At 46.1% G+C, this 21,437-nt stretch overlaps 1 protein-coding gene across 4 annotated transcripts in view; it reads right to left on the bottom strand.

The window, feature by feature from the left end:
* TIGAR (TP53 induced glycolysis regulatory phosphatase) overlaps window positions 1-17,964 on the bottom strand; it is a 31,184-nt gene extending 13,220 nt beyond the window's left edge. For 2 of the 4 annotated variants that reach the window (XM_081191893.1, XM_081191892.1), the window contains exons 1-6: window positions 17,849-17,964; window positions 15,957-15,994; window positions 13,781-13,902; window positions 11,242-11,319; window positions 9,352-9,462; window positions 8,060-8,269 (exon numbers count right to left, since the gene is read on the bottom strand). In XM_081191893.1, coding sequence (XP_081048019.1) covers window positions 8,060-8,269; window positions 9,352-9,462; window positions 11,242-11,319; window positions 13,781-13,902; window positions 15,957-15,994; window positions 17,849-17,895 — 606 coding nt within the window. In that variant the 5' untranslated portion in view covers window positions 17,896-17,964. Of the gene's footprint in view, window positions 1-4,486; window positions 8,270-9,351; window positions 9,463-11,241; window positions 11,320-13,780; window positions 13,903-15,956; window positions 15,995-17,848 lie in introns of those variants that run through there. The other 2 variants (XM_081191891.1, XM_081191890.1) reach the window with 2 other exon arrangements.
* Between the last annotated feature and the right edge of the window lie 3,473 nt (window positions 17,965-21,437).

Here is a 21,437-nt window from a genome sequence, read left to right as displayed (position 1 = left end):
TTTGTTCATCTCTGCAAAAGCTGGTCCAGGAGCTCCCATGGGGTGCTTCAAGACTTCAAACTGGTTTTCTTCCTTTCTTCAAATCTCTTGAAAGTGCAAGTAGGAAAATAAACCTACAATACGCTGGAGAGATTTCACACTTTTCCTTAGCACACTATAATAACCTCTAGTGCTTTTCAGAACGGCTTTTTGTTTGCACTGAACTATGAACTCTTCAAGATACTAGACCTTATTAATAACGAAACAATTTTGCTGACCTGTTCTTAGGATAAGGGTGCCAGACAATCGTGGTCATATTTACTCAGAAGTAGGTCCCACCGTAGTCACTGGAATTTACTCCCACAGAAGTATGCGCGATTGTGGCCCCAATGCTCAGTTCTAAGGAAACATTGATATTATACTGTCAATTAACCAAACCGCAGGACTGGCTCCCTGCCTAGAACTATTAAGATGGTATACAGAAGAGGTTTCAATGTATGCTTTCCCTGTTATGAATCATTATTTCCCACACTATTAAAACTACAGGACTATTACATCACTGGAAAATGTAAAATGGCTTTCTCCATAGTTGGATATTCCTAATCTCAAACAACAAGGGAATTGTTGAAAAAAGAGCCCCTGGATGTTTCCTTAGCTAATAGGGAAAATGTGGTTTAATGCATTTTATGTTGCTCTATTTATTTATTTATTTATTTGAATTCTTTACCGCATTTAAGAGTATTTATTAATATTTATAATGATTATGTATACCCACCATTTCCAATTTGTAATGAAAATGCAAATAAACTTTCTGAGAAATAAATCATGCCTTGTTTTCTTCCTCCTGTGTTTTAAAAAATGCCCCTTTCCAAGCCTATCCAATGTAATGATTCCTAAGCTGTGAGCCAGGGCATCCAACTGGACCATGAGAATTAAGTAACTGAAAGGTCCTGGGGTCACGGTCACACCACACGTTTAAAGCATTGAAAGTACATCATGGGTACGTAAAGTGGTATCTTAGTGGTGCACTGGCTCCCGGTGGAGTACAGGATCAGGTTTAAGGTGCTGGTTTTAACCTTTAAAGCCCTATACGGCCTAGGACCCTCGTACCTACGGGACCGCCTCCTGGTATGTCCCACGGAGGACCTTATGGTCTTCAAATAAAAACATCTTGGAGACCCCGGGCCACAGGGAGGTTAGGCTGGCCTCAACCAGAGCCAGGGCTTTTTTGGCTGTGGCTCTGATCTGGTGGAACGCTCTGTCACAAGAGACTAGGGCCCTGTGGGACTTGACATCTTTCCGCAGGGCCTGCAAGACAGAGCTGTTCCACCAGGCCTTTGGCCAAGGCACAGTCTGACCCCCTCCTTTGGTAATCCTCACAGAACTCTAGCCCAATGGTTGCCATTAATTTCATTTTGAATTGATTTTAGAACGAATTGGTTTTAGACTGCATTTCAATTAATTGATTGTGATTTTATGTAAACTGTGTTACTTTTATTGTTGCTAGCCACTCTGAGCCCGGCTTCGGCTGGGGAGGGTGGGATATAAATAAATTATTATTATTATTATTAAATATATAATATGAACACGGCCTTGTAAGCCTAGCAACAAAGGAAGCTACCCTTTACATCTTTGCATCATGTACCGCACTGGCCTTGATACCTTCCAACCAGCTGTTACTGGTGACGGGCAATTCTGTTCTTTCTATACTTGGAGTCACAGGAGTAATGCATCACTCCTGAAGAGGCCAAATTTTTGAGAGACACAGATCTGGGTTTGACTCCTTGCGTGTACCTGCGTGTTCTAGTACTGATCCAGCCTGAGTCCTGCCTAACCTTTATAAAGTAGAGGTGGGGAGACAAAGCATAGTAGGGATGGACAGGAACTCTTCCACCCAATCTGTTACTTTAACACACCCTAACTGTATTCCAGACATTTTTCTCTTGTGAGGGGTTACTTCCAGTTTCAGACTCAAACTGTAGATCAGCTACAACATTCTATATGGCAAAAAGTGCAGGCAAAGCCCAACTCCCTACCATGTCTGAACTTTCTCTCAGGTTAATAATAATAATAATATAATAAATAATAAATTTTATTTCTATCCCGCCCTCCCCAGCCGAAACCGGGCTCAGGGCAGCTAACAACAATAAAACAGTACAACACAACACAACACTCTAAAATCATTTCATTATAAAATCAGTTCAAATCAGATTAATGGCAACCATTGGGCCAGAGCTCCGCGAAGATTGCCAAAGGAGGGAGTCAGGCTGTGCCCTGGCCAAAGGCCTGGTGGAACAGCTCTGTCTTGCAGGCCCTGCGGAAAGATGTCAAGTCCCGCAGGGCCCTAGTCGCTTGTGACAGAGCATTCCACCAGATCGGGGCCACAGCCGAAAAAGCCCTGGCTCTGGTTGAGGCCAGCCTAACCTCTCTGTGGCCTGGGACCTTCAGGATGTTTTTGTTTGCAGACCGTAGGTTCCTCTGTGGGGCATACCAGGAGAGGCAGTCCCGTAGGTATGAGGGTCCTAGGCCGTATAGGGCTTTAAAGGTTAAAACCAGCACCTTAAACCTGATCCTGTACTCCACCGGGAGCCAGTGCAGCTGGTGTAGCTCTGGGTGAATGTGATCCCGCAGCGAGGACCCTGTAAGGAGTCTCGCCGCGGCATTCTGCACCCGCTGGAGTTTCTGGGTCAGTCTCAAGGGCAGCCCCACGTAGAGCGAGTTACAATAATCCAGTCTGGAGGTGACCGTCGCGTGGATCACAGTGGCTAGGTCAGGGCGAGAGAGGTAAGGAGCCAACTGCTTAGCTTGGCGGAGATGAAAAAATGCCACCTTTGTCATAGCTGTAATCTGCACCTCCATGGAAAGGGAGGTGTCGAAGATTACACCCAAACTCTTAACGGACGGTGCTGGCACTAATTGCACCCCCACAAGAGATGGGAGGTTAGTATTAGAGATGAGAAGGCCTGGGGGGAAAAACCCAGAAAAATTGGCAAAACCCAAGCTTTTCCCCAGTTTTTCCCCCAAGCCTTTTCTTCTGGAAAAAAAAAGTTTGATATAGTTGGAATATTTTACACACTTTTTTTTCAAATTTTCCGGGGGGAAATGGCTTTGGGGGAAAAACGGGGACGGGACGGGTCCCCCCCCCCCATTTTCCCTCCAGGCCTTCCCATCTCTAGTTAGTATTGATCCTACAACAGCAGCCTATAACTAGTCCTAATGATTTTCCATCCTATATACATAAAAAATGTAATGCTGTCATCAGGCAGCCCCCATTGGAGGATTTGTGGCACTGCATCACAATCCCGGATTTGCACGAAGTCAGGGTGACATAAGGGAGTAAAAGAGAATGCAACCTGTGAGCATGGCATGGGAATGAGAAGGGAGAGACAGTGATGTGGGGGGGATAGTGGTTTTAAATAACAGCAGAGGTTTGAATAAGTGGGAACCGAGAAAACTGGGAGGGGAAAAGTGATAATCTTAAACAGTGGCAGAGGTCTGAGTAGCGTGAGCAAGGGGCGATGGCAGTTTAAAGCAAGGTTTGAGGACCCTGAGAAGGGAGCTGGGTTCTGTTGTATTAACTTTCTGTGTTGTGCCCATCTCAGCTATTTCTCCTTTTTAAAACTGGTTTATCTCTTTACTCAAACTTCTGTTGTTGGGTGAACAGTGAAAAATGAGAAACACTGAAGGGGGGGGAGCTGACCAATGAGGAATTTATCAGCAAATGGCAGAAAACCATGGCTAAAAAAGCCACCTCTATTGGTCTGTCACCCCCCCAACTGTATTACCTGGGATATGAAGGCGCCCAAAAGATGTTAAAGCAAAGATTATGGGATAATACACACAGTGACTTGCGATCTCAATCACACACAGTCTGTAGTCCGCTGGCAGTAGGGCATGTCTTTAAGTTAACATCTTACATTAAAAACCTGACAGTACCAAACTATCGAAAGCTTTTCACCAAAGCCAGACTAAATCTTTCATTCTGCAGTGTTGGATGGCAGGTTGAGAAGAGTTCCCTACCAGGACAGACTTTGCTCGTGTGCTCAAGACATCGATTCCATAAAACATATTTTGTTGCACTGTGCAAAATATGAGCAAGCCAGGGCTGAACTGATACTACCATTGCTGGTACCTTTCCCGGGAAAATCAAAGGCTCACTATGTCAGGTTCCTATTGGAAGACCGGACAAATGCTAGAACATTAGCAGTGGCAAAGTTTTTATCGGTGGTTGCAAGAACCAATGATCCCTATATTCTGAACAAAATGCTTGTTTAACCTGGAGGTAGGCTGTATGAATTGTGTATTGCTTTGTAACGATTTTTTGGGGTCTCTGGACCGTAATAAAGATTGTTGTTGTTGCTGTTTAAACTTCTCCCTCCTCCATGGCTCAGCGGCATCATGTGAGAGAGATAAAGAATGCACAGCCCTCAAATATTCCATAATACCTTCCCACAATCATGGATTTCACTCTTGGTACCGTGTGTCGCCTACAACAGGAAGTTCCAGATTCAATGTAGAACAGATACTTTATTAACAAGCAAACATCCACACATGTACAATATTCATCAGTTGAACTTAACATTCTCTGATTGAGCTGACAGCCTTAAGAGTCTATTCAACTTAAAGATACAGTAACAGACATCAGCTTGGAGTGCATGCGCCAAGGGGACTGCAGAACAGAGGAGAGGGGGAGGCACAGAACTGGAGGTGGTCTGTGTGCAAGGGAGAGCAAGGAGGAGGGAGGGGAAAGGGAGTGCAGGTGCCAATGGTGTGTGAAAAGCGGGCTGCACACTAGAGGAGTGGATGTGTGTAAAAGAGTTGAGAAATGCAAGGAAAAAGGCAGTGCAAAGGGGGTTACAAAAAAGGGGAAAGGGGGGCTGAAGGGAGGGATGCAGGCTTCATATTTGGGTGGAAGGTGAAAAAGGCGCTTAGCTGCAATGTGTGGGCATTGTTTGTGTGCAGGGGGGCTGCACAAAAGGAGCAGGGAAGGTGCAAAGTAGGATTGTAGAAGAACTGGCTTCAGAAGGCGAATGGTTGGGTGAATAATGAGCTTCCTAGTTGCATGGGGTGGGAAGGGTAATCTCTAGGGAGTTGATATGGGGGGGTGGCAGGGGGTGGTTGACGAGCAATGTGTGTGTGCATGTAAAGTTCCTTAGACTTGATTACTATTTCTGTGGGTCTCATCCATGCATCCATGGAGATATTGAAATTATGGTATTTCCACGTGAGCGGGAGGACTGAAATTTGGTACACATGTAGTCCAAAAGCGGAACACTTTTCGGACCTCTCCCGAAAAGCGGACCTGCTGTGTAAACCAGGATGTGCAGAAATTTAACACACACATCTCCTGAAACACACTGGTTATATCAAAAAAGACTGAAAGAGGACATTTCTACATCTCCCTTAAAATGAGAAGCATGATTTTTATCTCCCAGTATAGGGCAAAATGCATGCTCCTTTACTAGGAAGGGGATATCTGAGACATGCCAATTTTAAGTCAGATAAATCTAATTCAGATTTTCATTTGCTCTTTGAGGTGGAGGCGTGCCATGCAGTTGGAACGATGCCCTCTCAATGAGGCATTACTGACTGCTGTCAATCAATGGGACAGCACTATTTTGATTTAATTAACAAAAATCTTTGGGTTGAACATGTTGTGTTAAATGCTTCCCATGTCAACTGAGCACTTAACAGGTGAATCATTTAGACAACACTGATATGTTTTGTTATCGTATAATGCGCTGTGGTTAGTTGCAACCCTAATTCATAACTTCTTCCATCTTTTTTCAAAAACGCATTCGTTGCTACAGCTAGAAAAGCAGTGGTAGCCAGCAGAAGTTGGCAAACCCATAAAGGATGGAGAAACCTGCTTCGGGAAAGGAGGTGGCAACTCTTATTTCAAACCTTATTTCGCTTAATAAATGAGCTGTTTGTATCTGGCCCACTGGAAGAGCAATGAAGTGCTTCACTAAACTTCTCCCGCCCACCTCCCCCTCACTGATAGGAGGTAGTCATGTAAATACCTTTGCTATCATCTGAGAAAGCAGAAATACAGAAAAGGGGCCTAAAGGATATAACATTATGTGTCAGGTGCTCTACACTAAGATGCAACATTGGGGGAAATTTGCTGGGTCCACTGGTGTGAACTATCCAGGACAACTGCTTGGAGAGGAAAGAGGATGTGTGCTCTCCACTGTGTGTAGGCCCAGGTGGCTGGTGTCGATTGGGGCTGGTGGGGTAGGCAGGAGGTGGCATAGGGGGCACAGTGGCAGAGCACACTTGAGCTTCTCTGTGCTGTGCTGAGAGAAAGGATGTCCTTTTCACCCAGCCCAGCCTCCAAAAGGTCTTCTCATGGCTCCCTGCCCCTGCTTTAAACCAAAGCAAGCGACAAACCTGCTTTCTGCTCACCTACTCCTTCCACTGTTTACCACCTTGGGATCTGAGTTACCATTGCCTAAACTTCTCCCAGCTTCTCTGTCTCAGAACAGAACTTCGGAGGCAGCAGTGACTGGTTGGAAGCACCCAGAATGAACCACGACTGGTCCTGGGACACTAAATTGGGGGGGGGGGGGATTGAAGCGCTTGCAGTGGATTGGGTGTGGCACTGGTCTGTTTTCAAAAAGTGCACTAATGCTCTTTTGCTCTTGGGTTGGCAATTGACGCTAGAGGTCTTCAGTTAATCCTTTGTATATAATACACCCACCTAATCTCTGCAGCCTGCAACTTCATCTAATGTTAGTTGTGACAAGCAACATGTCAAGATCACATTACATAACCATCAGATTCCAAAAACACATGAGGACACTATGCATTGTCACCAACTCTGCTCCTGGGTCTGCTCCTGGAAGAAAGCAATTTGGGGCGGGGGAGCAGCTCTTTATCAAAGGCAAGGCAACCAGAACGTCTCCGACGCTGGGCAGGAGTTGCTGTTCTTCTGCCAACACTGGGCAGGAGTTGCTGTGCTTCCAGACAAGAGGAACTTGTGCTGGAGCTTTCTTTTCCCTCTTCCCTCCCCTTACTTTTTCCTCCTGTATCATGTCTTTTTAGATTCTGAGCCTGAAGACAGGGACTGTCTCAATACTGATTTTTGCCATTCTGAGAGCCTTTTTGACAAAAGGCCAGGGCGTGAACATCTTAAAGTGAGTTAGTACAAAATAAAATGAAATCCAATCATGTACTTATTAATTTATACAAATTAAATGTTCACACAGCAGAGGAAAAATGCATGCTCAAGGGCATCAGAATGGCATGGCTCTCTGTAGAACTGGGCTACGCACCCGAGTGCTACAGTGAACAAGTTGCTGTGAACCACACGCATCCAGGTTTAGCCATTTTAAGTCTTCATGCAGCAGAAATAAGCGCAGGGGGTGGGAGGAAATACGAGGCCCCCGCTCCATGTTTCCTCATGCTCCTTCATGCATATTGAAACAAGCAGCCAGGTTTAGAATGGGGTCAAAATGGCTCCAGAGGGTGAAATCTTGCTTTGGAGAAGAGCCACCACTGAAAAATAATCCTCCGGTAAATACATGGGGTAACCGTATAGAGTTCTCTGTGCACAAATAGAACGTTTTCAGTTAATACTGCAGCACTTGCTAAAACGTTAAGGTAATTTCAGCCGTGTATATGAGTAAACAAGTGCTGCTTTCCATTTATGCAATACTGGGCTGCATGGCATGCTACCAATAAGCAGTTGCTACAAACTTTCCAAACTGAATCAACTCCATTTTTTCCCCTCCCGAGTAAGAAGACCTTTGCCTTCCAACAGGCTCGTCCACTAAAATACTTCCAAAGAAAATATGCTTTTACAGATTGCATACATAAGCTTTGTGATTTTAATGTTTCAGAGCTCCATGTTCCCAGCCATCATCTTCTCACCTAAATGATCATCTCTATTAAGAAAGACGCAGTGGATTTTAGGTTTACTATCCTCTCTCATCTCTAGTGTTATATTGAACCGACTAATTCCAGTATTGGGACTCACAGAAGACAGCTCAGTCTTTGACAAAGCGCTTGGTAAAGTGCACGCCAGGTCTGAAATGAAATAGCCCACCCAGCTTCTCATGAATGCCCCGTGACTCACAACCAGTATGTTGGCATCCAGTATTTCAGCACCTCGGTCGGAATTAAATTCCAGTCTGCTATGGTGGTTGGTCAATGAGCTGCTAGAACTTCCACCTGCCATTTCTGTGCTACTTCCTTCTGTCTCTTCTTCAGCTTTATTTTCTGGACATGCTTCTTGGGCAACAAGACAGCAAAGGTGTTCAAAAAAATCCTTGCCACGTGCTTTTACCTAAAGCAAGGGGGAAGGACAGAGTAAAGTGATTGCAAATTATTTCAAAAACGCTTTACCCTATTGAGGGGCACTGTTTGCTTCTTTCGTGCAAGGCCCTGTATCACCTGTCCCTCCTTCCTTCTTTTTAAAAGTTAACTTAAAAAACAAACAAACTTTTCTTTCAGGGTGCACTGCAACACACTGCCAGCCACATGCAATCTTAAGTTGCTTTCTAGTTGTGGCACATGTTGTATTGCTCTGTGGTTACTTCCTGCAGCCAATCAGAAGCTGCGCTTTGGTTTCCAAACGTTTATGGAAGTCAAACGGACTTCCGAAACGAATTCTGTTCAACTTCCAAGGTACGACTGTATCGACTTGCATACAAAAGAGCGAAAAACATGCACACAAACCATAAAAGGGACTTTGTGGGGTGACTTTCTGTATATGATAGAGCTCATCTTCCTAGGCATTTTGGTATATGTTATATTTATGCCACATTCTTTGAGGCTAAGTACTATCTGAACCAGGCCAACTTCTCTGAATGGCAACTAGAGACCCTTCAGAGATGCTATCATTCTTTGGCATTAGGCAAATTCCACTAAATAATAGTTCTAGTGAGATAAAGGCTGGACTTGCAGTATGAAGATATATGCTACTGATACTGTATAGAAAAGTTTTTGCATGACAGCCAGGTATGAGTAAAGGTAAAGGGACCCCTGACCATTAGGTCCAGTCGTGGCCGACTCTGGGGTTGTGGCGCTCATCTCGCTTTATTGGCCGAGGGAGCCGGCGTACTGCTTCTGGGTCATGTGGTCAGCAGGACTAAGCCGCTTCTGGCAAACCAGAGCAGCACACGGAAACGCTGTTTACCTTCCCGCCGGAGCGGTACCTATTTATCTACCTGCACTTTGAGGTGCTTTCGAACTGCTAGGTTGGCAGGAGCAGGGACCAAGCAACAGGAGCTCACCCCATCGCGGGGATTCAAACCGCCGACCTTCTGATCGGCAAGTCCTAGGCTCTGTGGTTTAACCCACAGTGCCACCCACGTCCCGACAGCCAGGTGTACTGGACAACGAATCACTACGAAAAGTACTGCTTACTTCTTCAAGTGTTTCTCCTCCAGGAGGTGTAAAAGACGGACACTGCTCCCCTGCAGCTTTTGCCATTGTCCTGAGATCACTCAGAGGCCTTCCTTCTGCTGCTCCATATTTCTGTAAAAAATAGTAATAGGGCTGTATTAGGTGATGGTGGTGCAAATCAAGTGTTGAGGATGCTAGAAGGCATCCCATGGGGAGAGAGCAGAGCCCTGCCAAGGTGATTTACAATAGTCTTCTGGCTAGGAAAACTCTTCTACCAAGCATCCAATATGCCTGAAAATCCAGTACAGTGGTGCCCCGCAAGACGAATGCCTCGCAAGACGAAAAACCCGCTAGACGAAAAACCCGCTAGACGAAAGGGTTTTCCGTTTTTCGATGCGCTTCGCAAGACGAATTTCCCTATGGGCTTGCTTTGCAAGACGAAAACGTCTTGCGAGTCTTGTGATTTTTTTCGCTTTCCCCCCCTTTTTCTAAGCCGCTAAGCGCCTTTTAGCTACTAAGCCGCTAAGCCTTTAATAGCCGCTAAACCACTAAACCGCTAATAGCGCTAATCCACTAAGCCGCTAATAGGGTTGCTTCGCAAGACGAAAAAACCACTAGATGAAGAGACTCGCGGAACGGATTATTTTCGTCTTGCGAGGCACCACTGTAAATGCCAGTTTCTACCAGGTTCTTCCCATGCCCATAAAGATATAAAAGTTAAAGGTAAAGGGACCCCTGACCGTTAGGTCCAGTTGTGACCGACTCTGGGGTTGCGGCGCTCATCTCACTTTATTGGCCGAGGGAGCCGGCGTACAGCTTCTGGGTCATGTGGCCAGCATGACTAAGCTGCTTCTGGTGAACCAGAGCAGCGCATGGAAACGCCATTTACCTTCCCGCCAGAGCGGTACCTATTTATCTACTTGCACTTTGACGTGCTTTCGAACTGCAGGAGCAGGGACTGAACAACAGGAGCTCACCCCATCACGGGGATTTGAACTGCCGACCTTCTGATCGGCAAGCCTAGGCTCTGTGGTTTAACCCACAGTGCCATCTGCATCTCTATCATAAAGATATGCAAGGCTTCCTTAAATACACACACACACACACCAGATTCTGTCCTGCAGAGACCAGCACTTAGGGAATCACTGCACAAAGGCGCATGCTGAGGAAACGGTTCTATCCCCTGCTGTCATCTTCTGCATGCCCCGCTAACTCCCCTTAAAAACACAGAAGTGGTAAGCAATGTAGGAACTGCCAACAGAGCTGCCCAGCAGGGGAAATATGAATCAGGCCTATGTTGCATAACAGAGAAGACAAAAGCAGACTTAATTCATATCGCTTGGCGACTCGGCTTCCTCCTCTTCTGCTTTCAAAGGGGCTTTTGCTCTTGAATGCTTCTTGTTCTTTCCATCCTTCCTTTGCTTTTCCCAGGGCATGAAGGTCCTTAGTTTGATTTTAGTGGGAGTGTTGGCAGGCTACCTAATTACTGACTGCATACGGGTTCCTTCATTTTGACATTATTGGGGGTTACTTCTGGCACTTAATTGAGATAAATTTGGTGGGTGTGGATTGCCTAATTGTGGGGAGGGGGAGGTCCTGCCTTAGGCTGTTTTTTTGGGTGGGCCTTTAGGGCAAACAGAAGTAAATACAAATAATAAATAGAAATAAAATACATTTCATGGCATAATTTTTTAGTTTATCGTGGTTTTTTTAGTTGCAGAAAACAATTCAAAGGCTATTAAAACTACCTCCAAATTATCTTCGCCCAAGAATTGGTACACTTGCCATACATATTCTCATCCTATCTAAAGCCACTTTGCGCACATGAATTCTGACATGGACAGACGTACATTACAGAATCACAAATGCTGAAAGAAATGTAACAGTAGAAATAATAATTTCTGTTCTTACCCGCTCTCTGAGTCTTGCATCATATTTTACAGCAACATCTTTGCAGAACTTACTCTTCTTTAGAATTGCGTCTGTTGTCTGAAACATTAAGCAGGCAAGTCATGCTTAAAAAACACACAAATACTATGAAAGATAAAGGGCTTAAAACTTGAAGTTCAAACCAGGCAAGACAGATATCACAGAATCATAGAGTTGGAAGGGACCGCAAGAGTCATCTAGTCCAACTTCCTGAAATGCAGGAATCTTTTGCCTAAAGTGGAGCTCAAACCCCATGACCTTGAGATTAAGAGTCTCTGATGCCCAACTGAGAGATATGATCCCTTCTGTTTGCCACTGCTGGCTGCAATAATTTCAGCAGATCTTGGACGGACTGTGCAAGCAGTGGAAGCATCACAACCAGATACAGTGGTGCCCCGCAAGACGAATGCCTCGCAAGACGAAAAACCCGCTAGACGAAAGGGTTTTCCATTTTTCAATGCGCTTCGCAAGACGAGTTTCCCTATGGGCTTGCTTCGCAAGACGAAAACGTCTTGCGAGTCTTGCGATTTTTTTCGCTTCCCCCCCTTTTTCTAAGCCGCTAAGCCACTAATAGCCTTTTAGCCGCTAAGCCTTTAATAGCCGCTAAACCGCTAATCTGCTAAGCCGCTAATAGGGTTGCTTCGCAAGACGAAAAAACCGCTAGACAAAGAGACTCGCGGAACGGATTATTTTCATCTTGCGAGGCACCACTGTACTTAAAAGCAGTGGTGGTGGCACTGTAGAAATTGCAAGTAACAAGCAGGCAAAAATTTCAGAGTTCCCACACAGCCCTGAACAGCTACAGCAGAAGTTTCTGCATAAACATGTTGATGCGCAAGTAGGGAGACTGGGTCCATAAGCACATGAAACTATCTCTGGCAGAATTTCGGGATGTACGCCAACCTCCCCTTACTGATCAGGTGGCGGTGGTAACGGAATGGCAGACTCATCTAGAATCATTCATTATTTGATGAGAGAGAATAGGCTTGCTGCAGGCGTACTGCCCATGATGCAACCCAACAGCGACCCTGACTAAGCTAGTGGCGACTGCCTCTGATATGGTGTTGGAGGCTCCCTCTTCTGTGGTGCTGGGCAACTTCAACATTCATGCTGAGACCTCCTCTAGTGTGCCAACATGGGACTTCAGTGCCCTCCCTCCATGAGAACCAGGGATGTCTCAATAGAGTCACAGCATCTATGATTGAACCTGCTTTTTTTGCCATGGAGTGGGCTAGTGGGAATCAATATACGATTAGGGAGGTGGATGGCAAGCCCGTTGTCATAGACTGTTAATTCTCTAGGGAGAGTGAGACTGTCAGCGGCAGCGCCCCCTCAGACTGCCCAGAAACATGTGGCATGGCTGGGGCTCCTTGTTGGAATACTCTAGAAGAAACTTGTAAATGGTCTTGAACAAGTTGCTAGGCAATTGGAAATTTCCTCAGCAACAGGTGTCCTTAGCAGGGCATGCGATTAACTAAGTCTGGGTCAGTGTAAATGAGTATGTGAATGAGTCAGCATTAGGTCTCTGGCCGAATGGCTAGAAAGAGAAAAAGATTATGTTGCTTTATTTGTTTTCTTTCTTAATGGCCAGTGTAAAGTTTCTGTAAATAATAAAGACTCTGAGAAACAGAACCAAATGGTGTTTATTCCTGTAATGGGAATTTCACCAAGAGATAGCTGGAAGACTGCTGATGCTATAAAGAAGTAAAAGATTCAGGAAAGCTTTTCTGTAAAAGGAACTCTGCTGTAGAAAGAAATGAAAACCGAAGAGTAGATGCTTATGCACCAACACTCCTACAGAGACTTTTCTTGCTTTGCAGAGCCAACTATAAAACTGCTCTCATGTGCCCTCATCAATGTTCTGGAGACCATGGAAAATCAATGGGACTGACCACTGGGATCACTGTGCATCTGATCAGACACAGGTGAGAACATAATATTGTGCCTACCATCACCACTGCATCTTTGTTGAGTGGCAAGTCAGTGAGTAGCATCTGGACTGAAGGAGAAGATAAGGGTACCTGGACGCCTGCTGTGATAAATTTGAGAGGCACTTGGGCGATAAAATCTCTCATATTCACACAGAATTACCGTATATATTCGAGTGTAAGCCGACATTTTCAGCACATTTTTTATGCTGAAAAAGCCCCCCTCGACTTATACTTGAGTGAGGCGGGCGGCGGAGGGACGAATGGCCCGAAAGGAGCCCTTTCTTGCCGCTCGTCCTGCTGCCGCCCACCTCTTGCAAGGGCAGGCACAGGAGCTGCGGTTGGGAGGGCTGCTGTGCCTCCTCCTTCTTTGCCTTTGCCGCTGTCAGCGGTGGAGGGACAAGCAGCCTGAAAGCAGCCCAGCTTATACTCGAGTCAATAAGTTTTCCCAGTTTTTTGTGCTAAAATTCGGCTTATATTTGGGTTGGCTTATACTCGAGTATATATGGTAGATGCCTCACAAAAACAAATTAAACTGAAATTACAGAACGTCTGATCTTGCATAATCCCAATTGCATCCTCTACAAGCTTACCTGCTTTGCCCGAAGCAGATCACTTGTGAAGACATGAGTAAATGTTATGTTACTGAGATACAGGCCAGCTGCATTGGCTTGTCTGAAGCCAGTCTCTGAGAGGGGCTCATCTATACCTTGGCCTATAGGAGTCAAAATAAAAATAGGCCAAAGTATTAAGGAAAGCCTGTTTTACCAATCATCAACTTATATACAGACAATTTGTGCATGTATCAGGTCCCTCCACTGAAATTACTGAGAATCCTTTAATGTGCAAAAACCCCACCCATGAAATCTTTGGCTTGACCCCTTAGTTTGTAGACAGAGAAAAATCAAAATTGTACTAGATTCATTCCATAACCCTTGTCTTTTCCCAATCCCAATTCACATGTTCCAAACTCAGAGGAAATCTTGTCGGAGCAGAGACCTAGCTTTTGTTACATTCCTCTCAATAGTACCATATATATGAATGGCATGGTCGAATTCATGTATGCTTCTGAAAATTCCATAAATGTCTGCCTCTTCCCCCTCCCACTGCTTTTCTGAATTCCACAGAGGGGGAAATTCTTATTAATTTTTGCCTACTCTGCTAATTTGAAAGGGTTCAATTGCTTTAAAATAGCTCTACACAGAATGAACACATCTGTCTGCTTGCCCAGGTAGAACTGCAATTCTCCCAGGAAGGCTAGTTATTAATTTCTGGCTTTGAAAACTTGAAATTGGGTCACCCCAAGCTAGTCTTTCTTGTGCTCTAACCACTGACCCACAGCAGTTACACAGCTGGAGATATCCAATAGTTATTAAATTTGTTCCTATGAAGCCTTGACTGATAATGAAGTTGTCACACAGAAAAATGACCAGATTTCAAGGTACTACTGAGCCGTGTCAGCAAAGGCACTTAAAGTGAACAGAGTCTAGAGAGAAGATAAATCCTGTTAACAATTTACTGAGGATACTAAACAAAAACAGTGTATAATTTAAGAAGGAACAGAAGTTTTTATCTTTCTTGCACAGCAGGGAGACATTCAACCAAACATACAGAAGAAAACTCCCTCAGAACTGCACAGCCAATCAGAGCATGTGCTACCTCAGCAAACACCATGCCACTCTGGTTTTAAGCAACACTTCTACCCCTTCAGTTGACTTTAACAGAATTAACCGTTTAGCTGCACTCAGAATAACATTGCAACTCCAACATTTACTACAAATGAAAGATCTTCATTGGCTCCCAGTATGTTTCTGAGCACAATTCAAAGTGTTGGTGCTGACCTGTAAAGCCCTCAACGGCCTCGGTCCTGTATACCTGAAGGAGAGTCTCCACCCCCATCGTTCAGCCCGGACACTGAGGTCCAGCACCGAGGGCCTTCTGGTGGTTCCCTCGCTGCGAGAAGTGAGGTTACAGGGAACCAGGCAGAGGGCCTTCTTGGTAGTGGCGCCTGCCCTGTGGAACGCCCTCCCAGCAGATGTCAAGGCAATAAACAACTACTGTATTTTACTTTTAAAAGACAACTGAAGGCGGCCCTGTTTAGAGAAGTTTTTAATGTCTGATGCTGTGTTGTTTTTAATATTCAGTTGGAAGCTGCCCAGAGTGGCTGGGGAAACCCAGCCAGATGGGTGGGGTATAAATAATAAATTATTATTATTATTCATCTTGCAAATCTTCACCTGATGTTTGAAAAAATGCAGGGCGACACACAGAGAAATGATATTTGAGACCACTCGGTGATGGACTTAGTCTGTTCTCAGGCTACTGAACGGGAAAATGTTTCTGCCCTGCTTTTTCAAAAAACCATGCCCAATCTAATTAGGGCTCTGTGTGCACCGAAGCAAGCTTCTATGGGCGTTTATCAGCTGTTTAAGAAAGTGTATGTACCAACGGGTGCCTCTGTGTTTCTCCAAGCTGAAAAGGCTTGGGAATCAGAATTGTCTGGATCCACCCACCCACCTGACCTGGCAAGGTACTGCATGCTGCTTGAGTTCTTTAATAGCTTTTCAGCCCATGGAGCTGCTGGCCAGAGGCTTGAGGTATTATTTTAATACACTCAACATAAATAATCATTTGACTTCAAGACAAAGCCAAAAATATTTGCCAAAATATTTCAGCATTTAATGAGAGTGCAGAACTGAAGCTAAAGGCAATTGTGACTTGTTATGAAGCATGACTTATTACTCTTGCTGCAACAGAAGAGACACACACCTTGCAGAATCTTCTCTTTGTTGTATCTTGTTTCCCCACTGAAAGAGAGAAAATATTTTAAAAAAAGAACTCTAATTTATGGAGACAACTTACATAACACAGAGGAGGAGGGTAGAGAGAAAGGGAAGGGGTAGAGCCATGCTGGAAGTGGCCCCACCATAAAATTCAGGTGTTTATTTTCCTTACTGGTCAAATTGAAAAAAATATGGTTCAGCAGATTGTGGCTGAAACGGACTGCGCATACCATCTATTGCCAACCCCAGACACCAGTCAACACACAAACACAAGTACATGCATGCACTCCCCAAAGCACTTTTTTAAAAAAAGAAAACAAATGAATTTATAAATGCATGAACATTCATATAATAGCAGACAACCCACCTGAAGCAAGGGAATAAGGGCAAGGCTGATAACCAAGTCAATACTTAATCTGCTGCTTGCACATTTCAACAGGGAACCTGGGAGGAAGCCAGGCTCATTCCTCGGCTGAGGAACATATTGCAAGCTATTTTTAGATTTATTCTGCCTCTCTTTAACAGATCTCAAAGCAGCATATGAATTATTTCCCTGGGGAGGTCACTTTGGTGCAGCTAGCACAATCCATTGTCTCTGAAGACAGATGGATGCCAACAAATGTCTGAATTTTTTGTATTTATTGATATTATTATTTCCAATTGCTTCTAGTACGTTTTTTGAATTACTGTTTATATATAGTTTTTCATTTTACATGATGTGAGCCACTTAGGGCACCATTTTGTGGAAAAGTGGCATATAAATAAACAGATTATGACGATCCTCCATGCTTAAAAAGCACTGCAGCTAAAAATACGGTTAGTAACTAAAACCAACATTTTCCTGTATATCACAATGAATGCATTTTTTATTTTTGGAAAACCTGCAAGTATTTCTGTGGAGCATTTGGATACAAACATTACATGATCATTGCAAAGCCATGTATGTATTCTATCTTTTTATGGATTTTGTATAGACCCTCATACTAGGTTTCCATTAAAACTTATTTAAAATCTGGAATAGGCCTCATCAGGCCTCCTTGTGCAGAAATATATTCTGTGTGTGTGTGTGAGTATGTGTTAATATCGGGTTTTACGGTATGCAAGTTACCATAAAGACGGCTTTCAAACCTGTTCATAAATTAATTAAAAGGTAGCAAATTAATAAATTTAATTAATTAAGTAAAGGTAGTAAGAATCCTATTTAAAATGAAATAAAAAAGATTCTTGTTTTTGTTATTTGGCATCCACAACATGAGTTTAAACCAGTAGGACATCTATAGTAAAATTTACACCTGGGTTTGGAAATCTGAAATCTCAAGTCATCGTTAGTAGTAATCAGGGTTTGATGATTTTGGTTTGATGAGGCCCTAAGCTACTGAAGGTAATGGGGCCCTTTATATGTCCAGGTGTCCTTCGTCAACAACAAATTGCTGCTGTTTTTTGTCTTGAATATATGCTATATGGTAATTAATAATAATAATAACAATAATAATAATTTTTATTTATACCCCGCACTCCCCAGCCAAGGCCAGGCTCAGGGCGGCTAACAAGCAATAATAAAAACAAATTGAATGAATACAACTTAAAAACAAGATTAAAATACAACATTAAAATATTAATTTATGGACCTCATAGGTATCTAAAGCCATTTGCACATGCAGAATGGGAGCCTACACAACACAAAACACTGTTGCTGCATGTAGGTTTTATTTGTTTTTTAGCTTATATTTTGGAAATTTACATCCAGTCCCTACCCGTAATTAGCATGTTTAGCATATATGTAAATCCGCCCCTCCCTCAGGTTCCCGAGAGGCTCTCTCCCTCCCCCCCACCCGAGCCAAGGGCAAAGGGCGGCCGCGCGAGGGGGGCCGTACTCACTGCCGGACGACGGTTAAGCCGAACGCGGCCGGCCTCATCCTGGCCATTCGCCCGCCCGGCAGCCGCGCTCCGGACCCGCCCCTCCCCCAACCCAACTGCCGGCCGGCTTCTTCCTCCGTCGCGCGCGGAGATGACGTCACGCGGCGCGCCAGCCGCTCCAGCCAAGGGGCGGGGGAGAGTTAATTGTTCCGGATCTGAGCCGGGCGGGGGGGGGCGGGGTAAATACCTCAGGCCGCCTGCCGGTCACCTTCATTTAAAGTAAAAAGTTCTGATTTTGGCAGAATAAAGGCTCGCGCTTGCTCAAGGCTAGCCCTTAATGGGTGAACAAAATCCCCGCTTTAGTTTCCCACGTGCCTCGTCCCCCCCCCTCCGGGTGAAAGAGAAGCGGGCGGGAGTTCCCTTTGGCAGGGCCGGATTGAGGTTTGATGAGGCCCTGGGCTACTGAAGGTAACGGGGCCCTTGATATGTCCAGCTGTCCTTTGTCAACAACAAATAGTCGCTGTTTTGTGTGTTGAATATATGCTATATATGGAATATATGGTAATTTATGGTATCTGAAGCCTTTTGCACATGCGGAATGTAGGCACCCTATATATAAGGTAAAGGTAAAGGGACCCCTGACCATTAGGTCCATTCGTGGCCAGGGGCGCGGACTTAAAAAAAATATTGGGGGGGCCCAGGAAAGCTCATGAATAATAAATAAGCTCATGAATATGCAGATAAAGTGGCGCCGCCTCCTCATGAGCGAATAGGGGAGAGCGTGCTGCGCCTATTAATCAGCTCCAAAGGAAATTGGGTGGAGCGTTTGCTTGGGAGGGCAGGAGGCATGCAGCCCTACCTTGTGCATTTTGGGCTGGGGGAGGGGCGGCGGTGGCGCTCTGCTGGAGGGGCGCCCGAGATTATTGGGGGGGCAGAGCCCCCCCAAACGAATTTTTGAGGGGGCTCGGGCCCCCTCAGGCCCCATGGAGTCGGCGCCTATGTTCGTGGCCGACTCTGGGGTTGCGGCGCTCATCTCGCTTTATTGGCCGAGGGAGCCGGCGTACAGCTTCCGGGTCACGTGGCCAGCATGACTAAGCCGCTTCTGGCAATCAGAGCAGCGCACGGAAACGCCGTTTACCTTCCCGCTGGAGCGGTACCTATTTATCTACTTGCACTTTGACGTGCTTTCAAACTGCTAGGTTGGCAGGAGCAGGGACCGAGCAACGGGAGCTCACCCCGTCGCAGGGATTCAAACTGCCAACCTTCTGATCAGCAAGTCCTAGGCTCTGTGGTTTAGCCCACAGCTCCACCCGCGTCCCTATATATATAAATGAGCAAATCAGTGATATGGTAATTTATGGACCTAATAAGTATCTAAAGCCATTTGCACATGCAGAATGTAGGCACCCTATATATAGAAATGAGCAAATCGGTGATATTTTGGGGAGCAGGCTAGCAGGCGGGGCAAATGACTTACATCATAGGAGCCTACCTATGGCTTTGTTTTATTTGTTTTCTATCTTATATTTTGGAAATGTACATCCAGTGTTTTTTTTCTTTGAATTTTTTTTTGGGGGGGCCCTAAGTTATAGCTTGTTCAGTGTAATGGCTATGAGTTACTCGTGCATAAACTGGTGCCTCTCTAGGCTAATTTGCCTTGTTAAACCTTTCTGACTGCACAGCCCTTGCTCATCGCGGCTGCCTCAGCCGCTGGCAGAATCCGTCAGTGGGCGTTTCTTGAACCTCTTCCAACATAAATGTTGTTTGACACCCAGTCTCCTCCTCCTCTCACTGCGCGGGAGTCTTCTGCACAGGGAGGGCGTGGGCAGCGGAGGACCTGGGCTCTCCTCACTGATGTCCAGTGAAGAGTCCTGGAGCCCTCCCTCCGATTCCCCCATCTGCCCCCCTTTCTCCCTGGTGTTGCGCTGATTAGCTTCCCCCTCTACTGAGTTGTTTCTCCCCCTGCTGCTGGGTCCTTCGCCAGCAGAATCTGTGAGCCTCCCCTTCGCTTCTCGCTCTGATGTCAGTTCCCTGACATTCAGCTTATACATAAACCTGGCACTGCCTGTTTCATTCACAGACCTGTTGCACATGGTGCGGCGGAGTGGCGGCCCGAGAAAGTGCTTTCTGCTCCCCTGTGCCTGCAGCATTCTTGGGATCGCAGCCTTTCCCGCTCTCCCCCTGGCACCAGGTCTGCCCTTCTCCTCCGCTGGTGGCAGGGGCCGCTTCGCGCGGCAAATGACCGACCAGAAGCTTCCGGGGGAGAGAGAGAGAGAGAAATGCATAAAAGCGCAACGTGGCATCTTCGCAACCGTGACTGGCACGGGAAACGGTCCTGCCGCCTGGGCCTTAGGCAGCAGCAGCACACGACGGGCCCGGCGTGTGGAGCGGAGGCAGCAGGACGCAGGCGGTGGTGCCCTTCAAAGGCACAGCAGGAAAAGCAACGGGCAGCGGCTCCAGAGCACCCGAAAAAGCGCGAAAGCGAGCTCGCATTTCCTCGCAGGCGAGTCACTCTAGCACTGTCCGGTGTTGTGGCTTCGCGGGCTCTAACCATAGATGTCAAGCGTCCCTTATATAGCGGGAAACTCCCTTATCCCAGCACCGTGTCCCTTATTGATGATGTCCCTTAAATTTCCCAGGTTTCATGTTTGCCCGGCTCAGGAGGGAAGCAGCGGCTCGGGGTCCTCCGCCTCGAGAGTGTGCACACAAGCTGCCACGTCTGTGTCTCTCCCTTTTCCCTCTCAGGGGCGCGTCGTGAGGAGATGGGTGGCGGCGGGCAGGCAGGCAGCCCCTCTCTTGCGAGACCTCTGCTGCGCTGCCGGGGGAAGCTGGAGGCTGCAGCGGTGGCTGAGGAGGCGACCTGAGGGAGGAGGGGATGGGGAGAGACGCAGAAGGGTGGCACATCAACGGCCGCCGTGGCGCCGCAACCGCCTCATGCCGGGCTTGTGGGCGGCGTGGGCAGAGTCCCTCTCCCTCTCTCTCAGTCGGGGAAGGGCGGATGGAGCTCTTCGCACCAGGACGACGGCAGCCCCGACGTGCTGCTTAGCATCCCCTCCAACCAGTGCAGCATCTTAATGTAGTGATTTCCCCCTCTGCATCCCTTTCATAACTCTATTTTTATAAATCATTTGCCCATCCATAGTCCAAATTTCTACTACAAGTTTTCTGTCAATCCTACCAACGTATGTAACTCTTGACAATAGCTTTTCCACTAAATGATAAACTTTCCCCATTCTTTATTAAAGAGGTCCTCTTCCTGGTTTCTAATTCTGCCTGTAAGCTTTGCCATCTCCACGCCGTTCACCAGTTTTGTCTTTGGTGGGAGCTGTAGACCCTTAGGGTCATCTAGTCCAACCCCCTCAAAACACAGTCAGTGGCAGCCAAAGCAGCCTGGCTCCATCAGTGCATAAACTAAGCCCAAATCCCTTATTTTGGCTGCTGATCCCTTCTTTTCCAGGCTTCTGGTCCCTTATTTTCAAATCTGTAAATTGACAGCTATGGCTCTGACAGCTGAGAGGCGGCGGAAGGGGCGGGCACGAGAGGGCGGAAGGGGCGGGAAGAGGGGGCGGGGCGCGCGTCCGTCCGTCAGGCGGGGCAGGCCACGCCCCCT

This window comes from Podarcis bocagei (genome assembly GCF_964188305.1).
Source record: "Podarcis bocagei genome assembly, chromosome: 4".
Classification (NCBI taxonomy): Eukaryota; Metazoa; Chordata; class Lepidosauria; order Squamata; family Lacertidae; genus Podarcis; species Podarcis bocagei.
The sequence above is the reverse complement of the archived record's forward strand: the minus strand, read 5'-3'. Positions and strand labels throughout refer to the sequence as shown.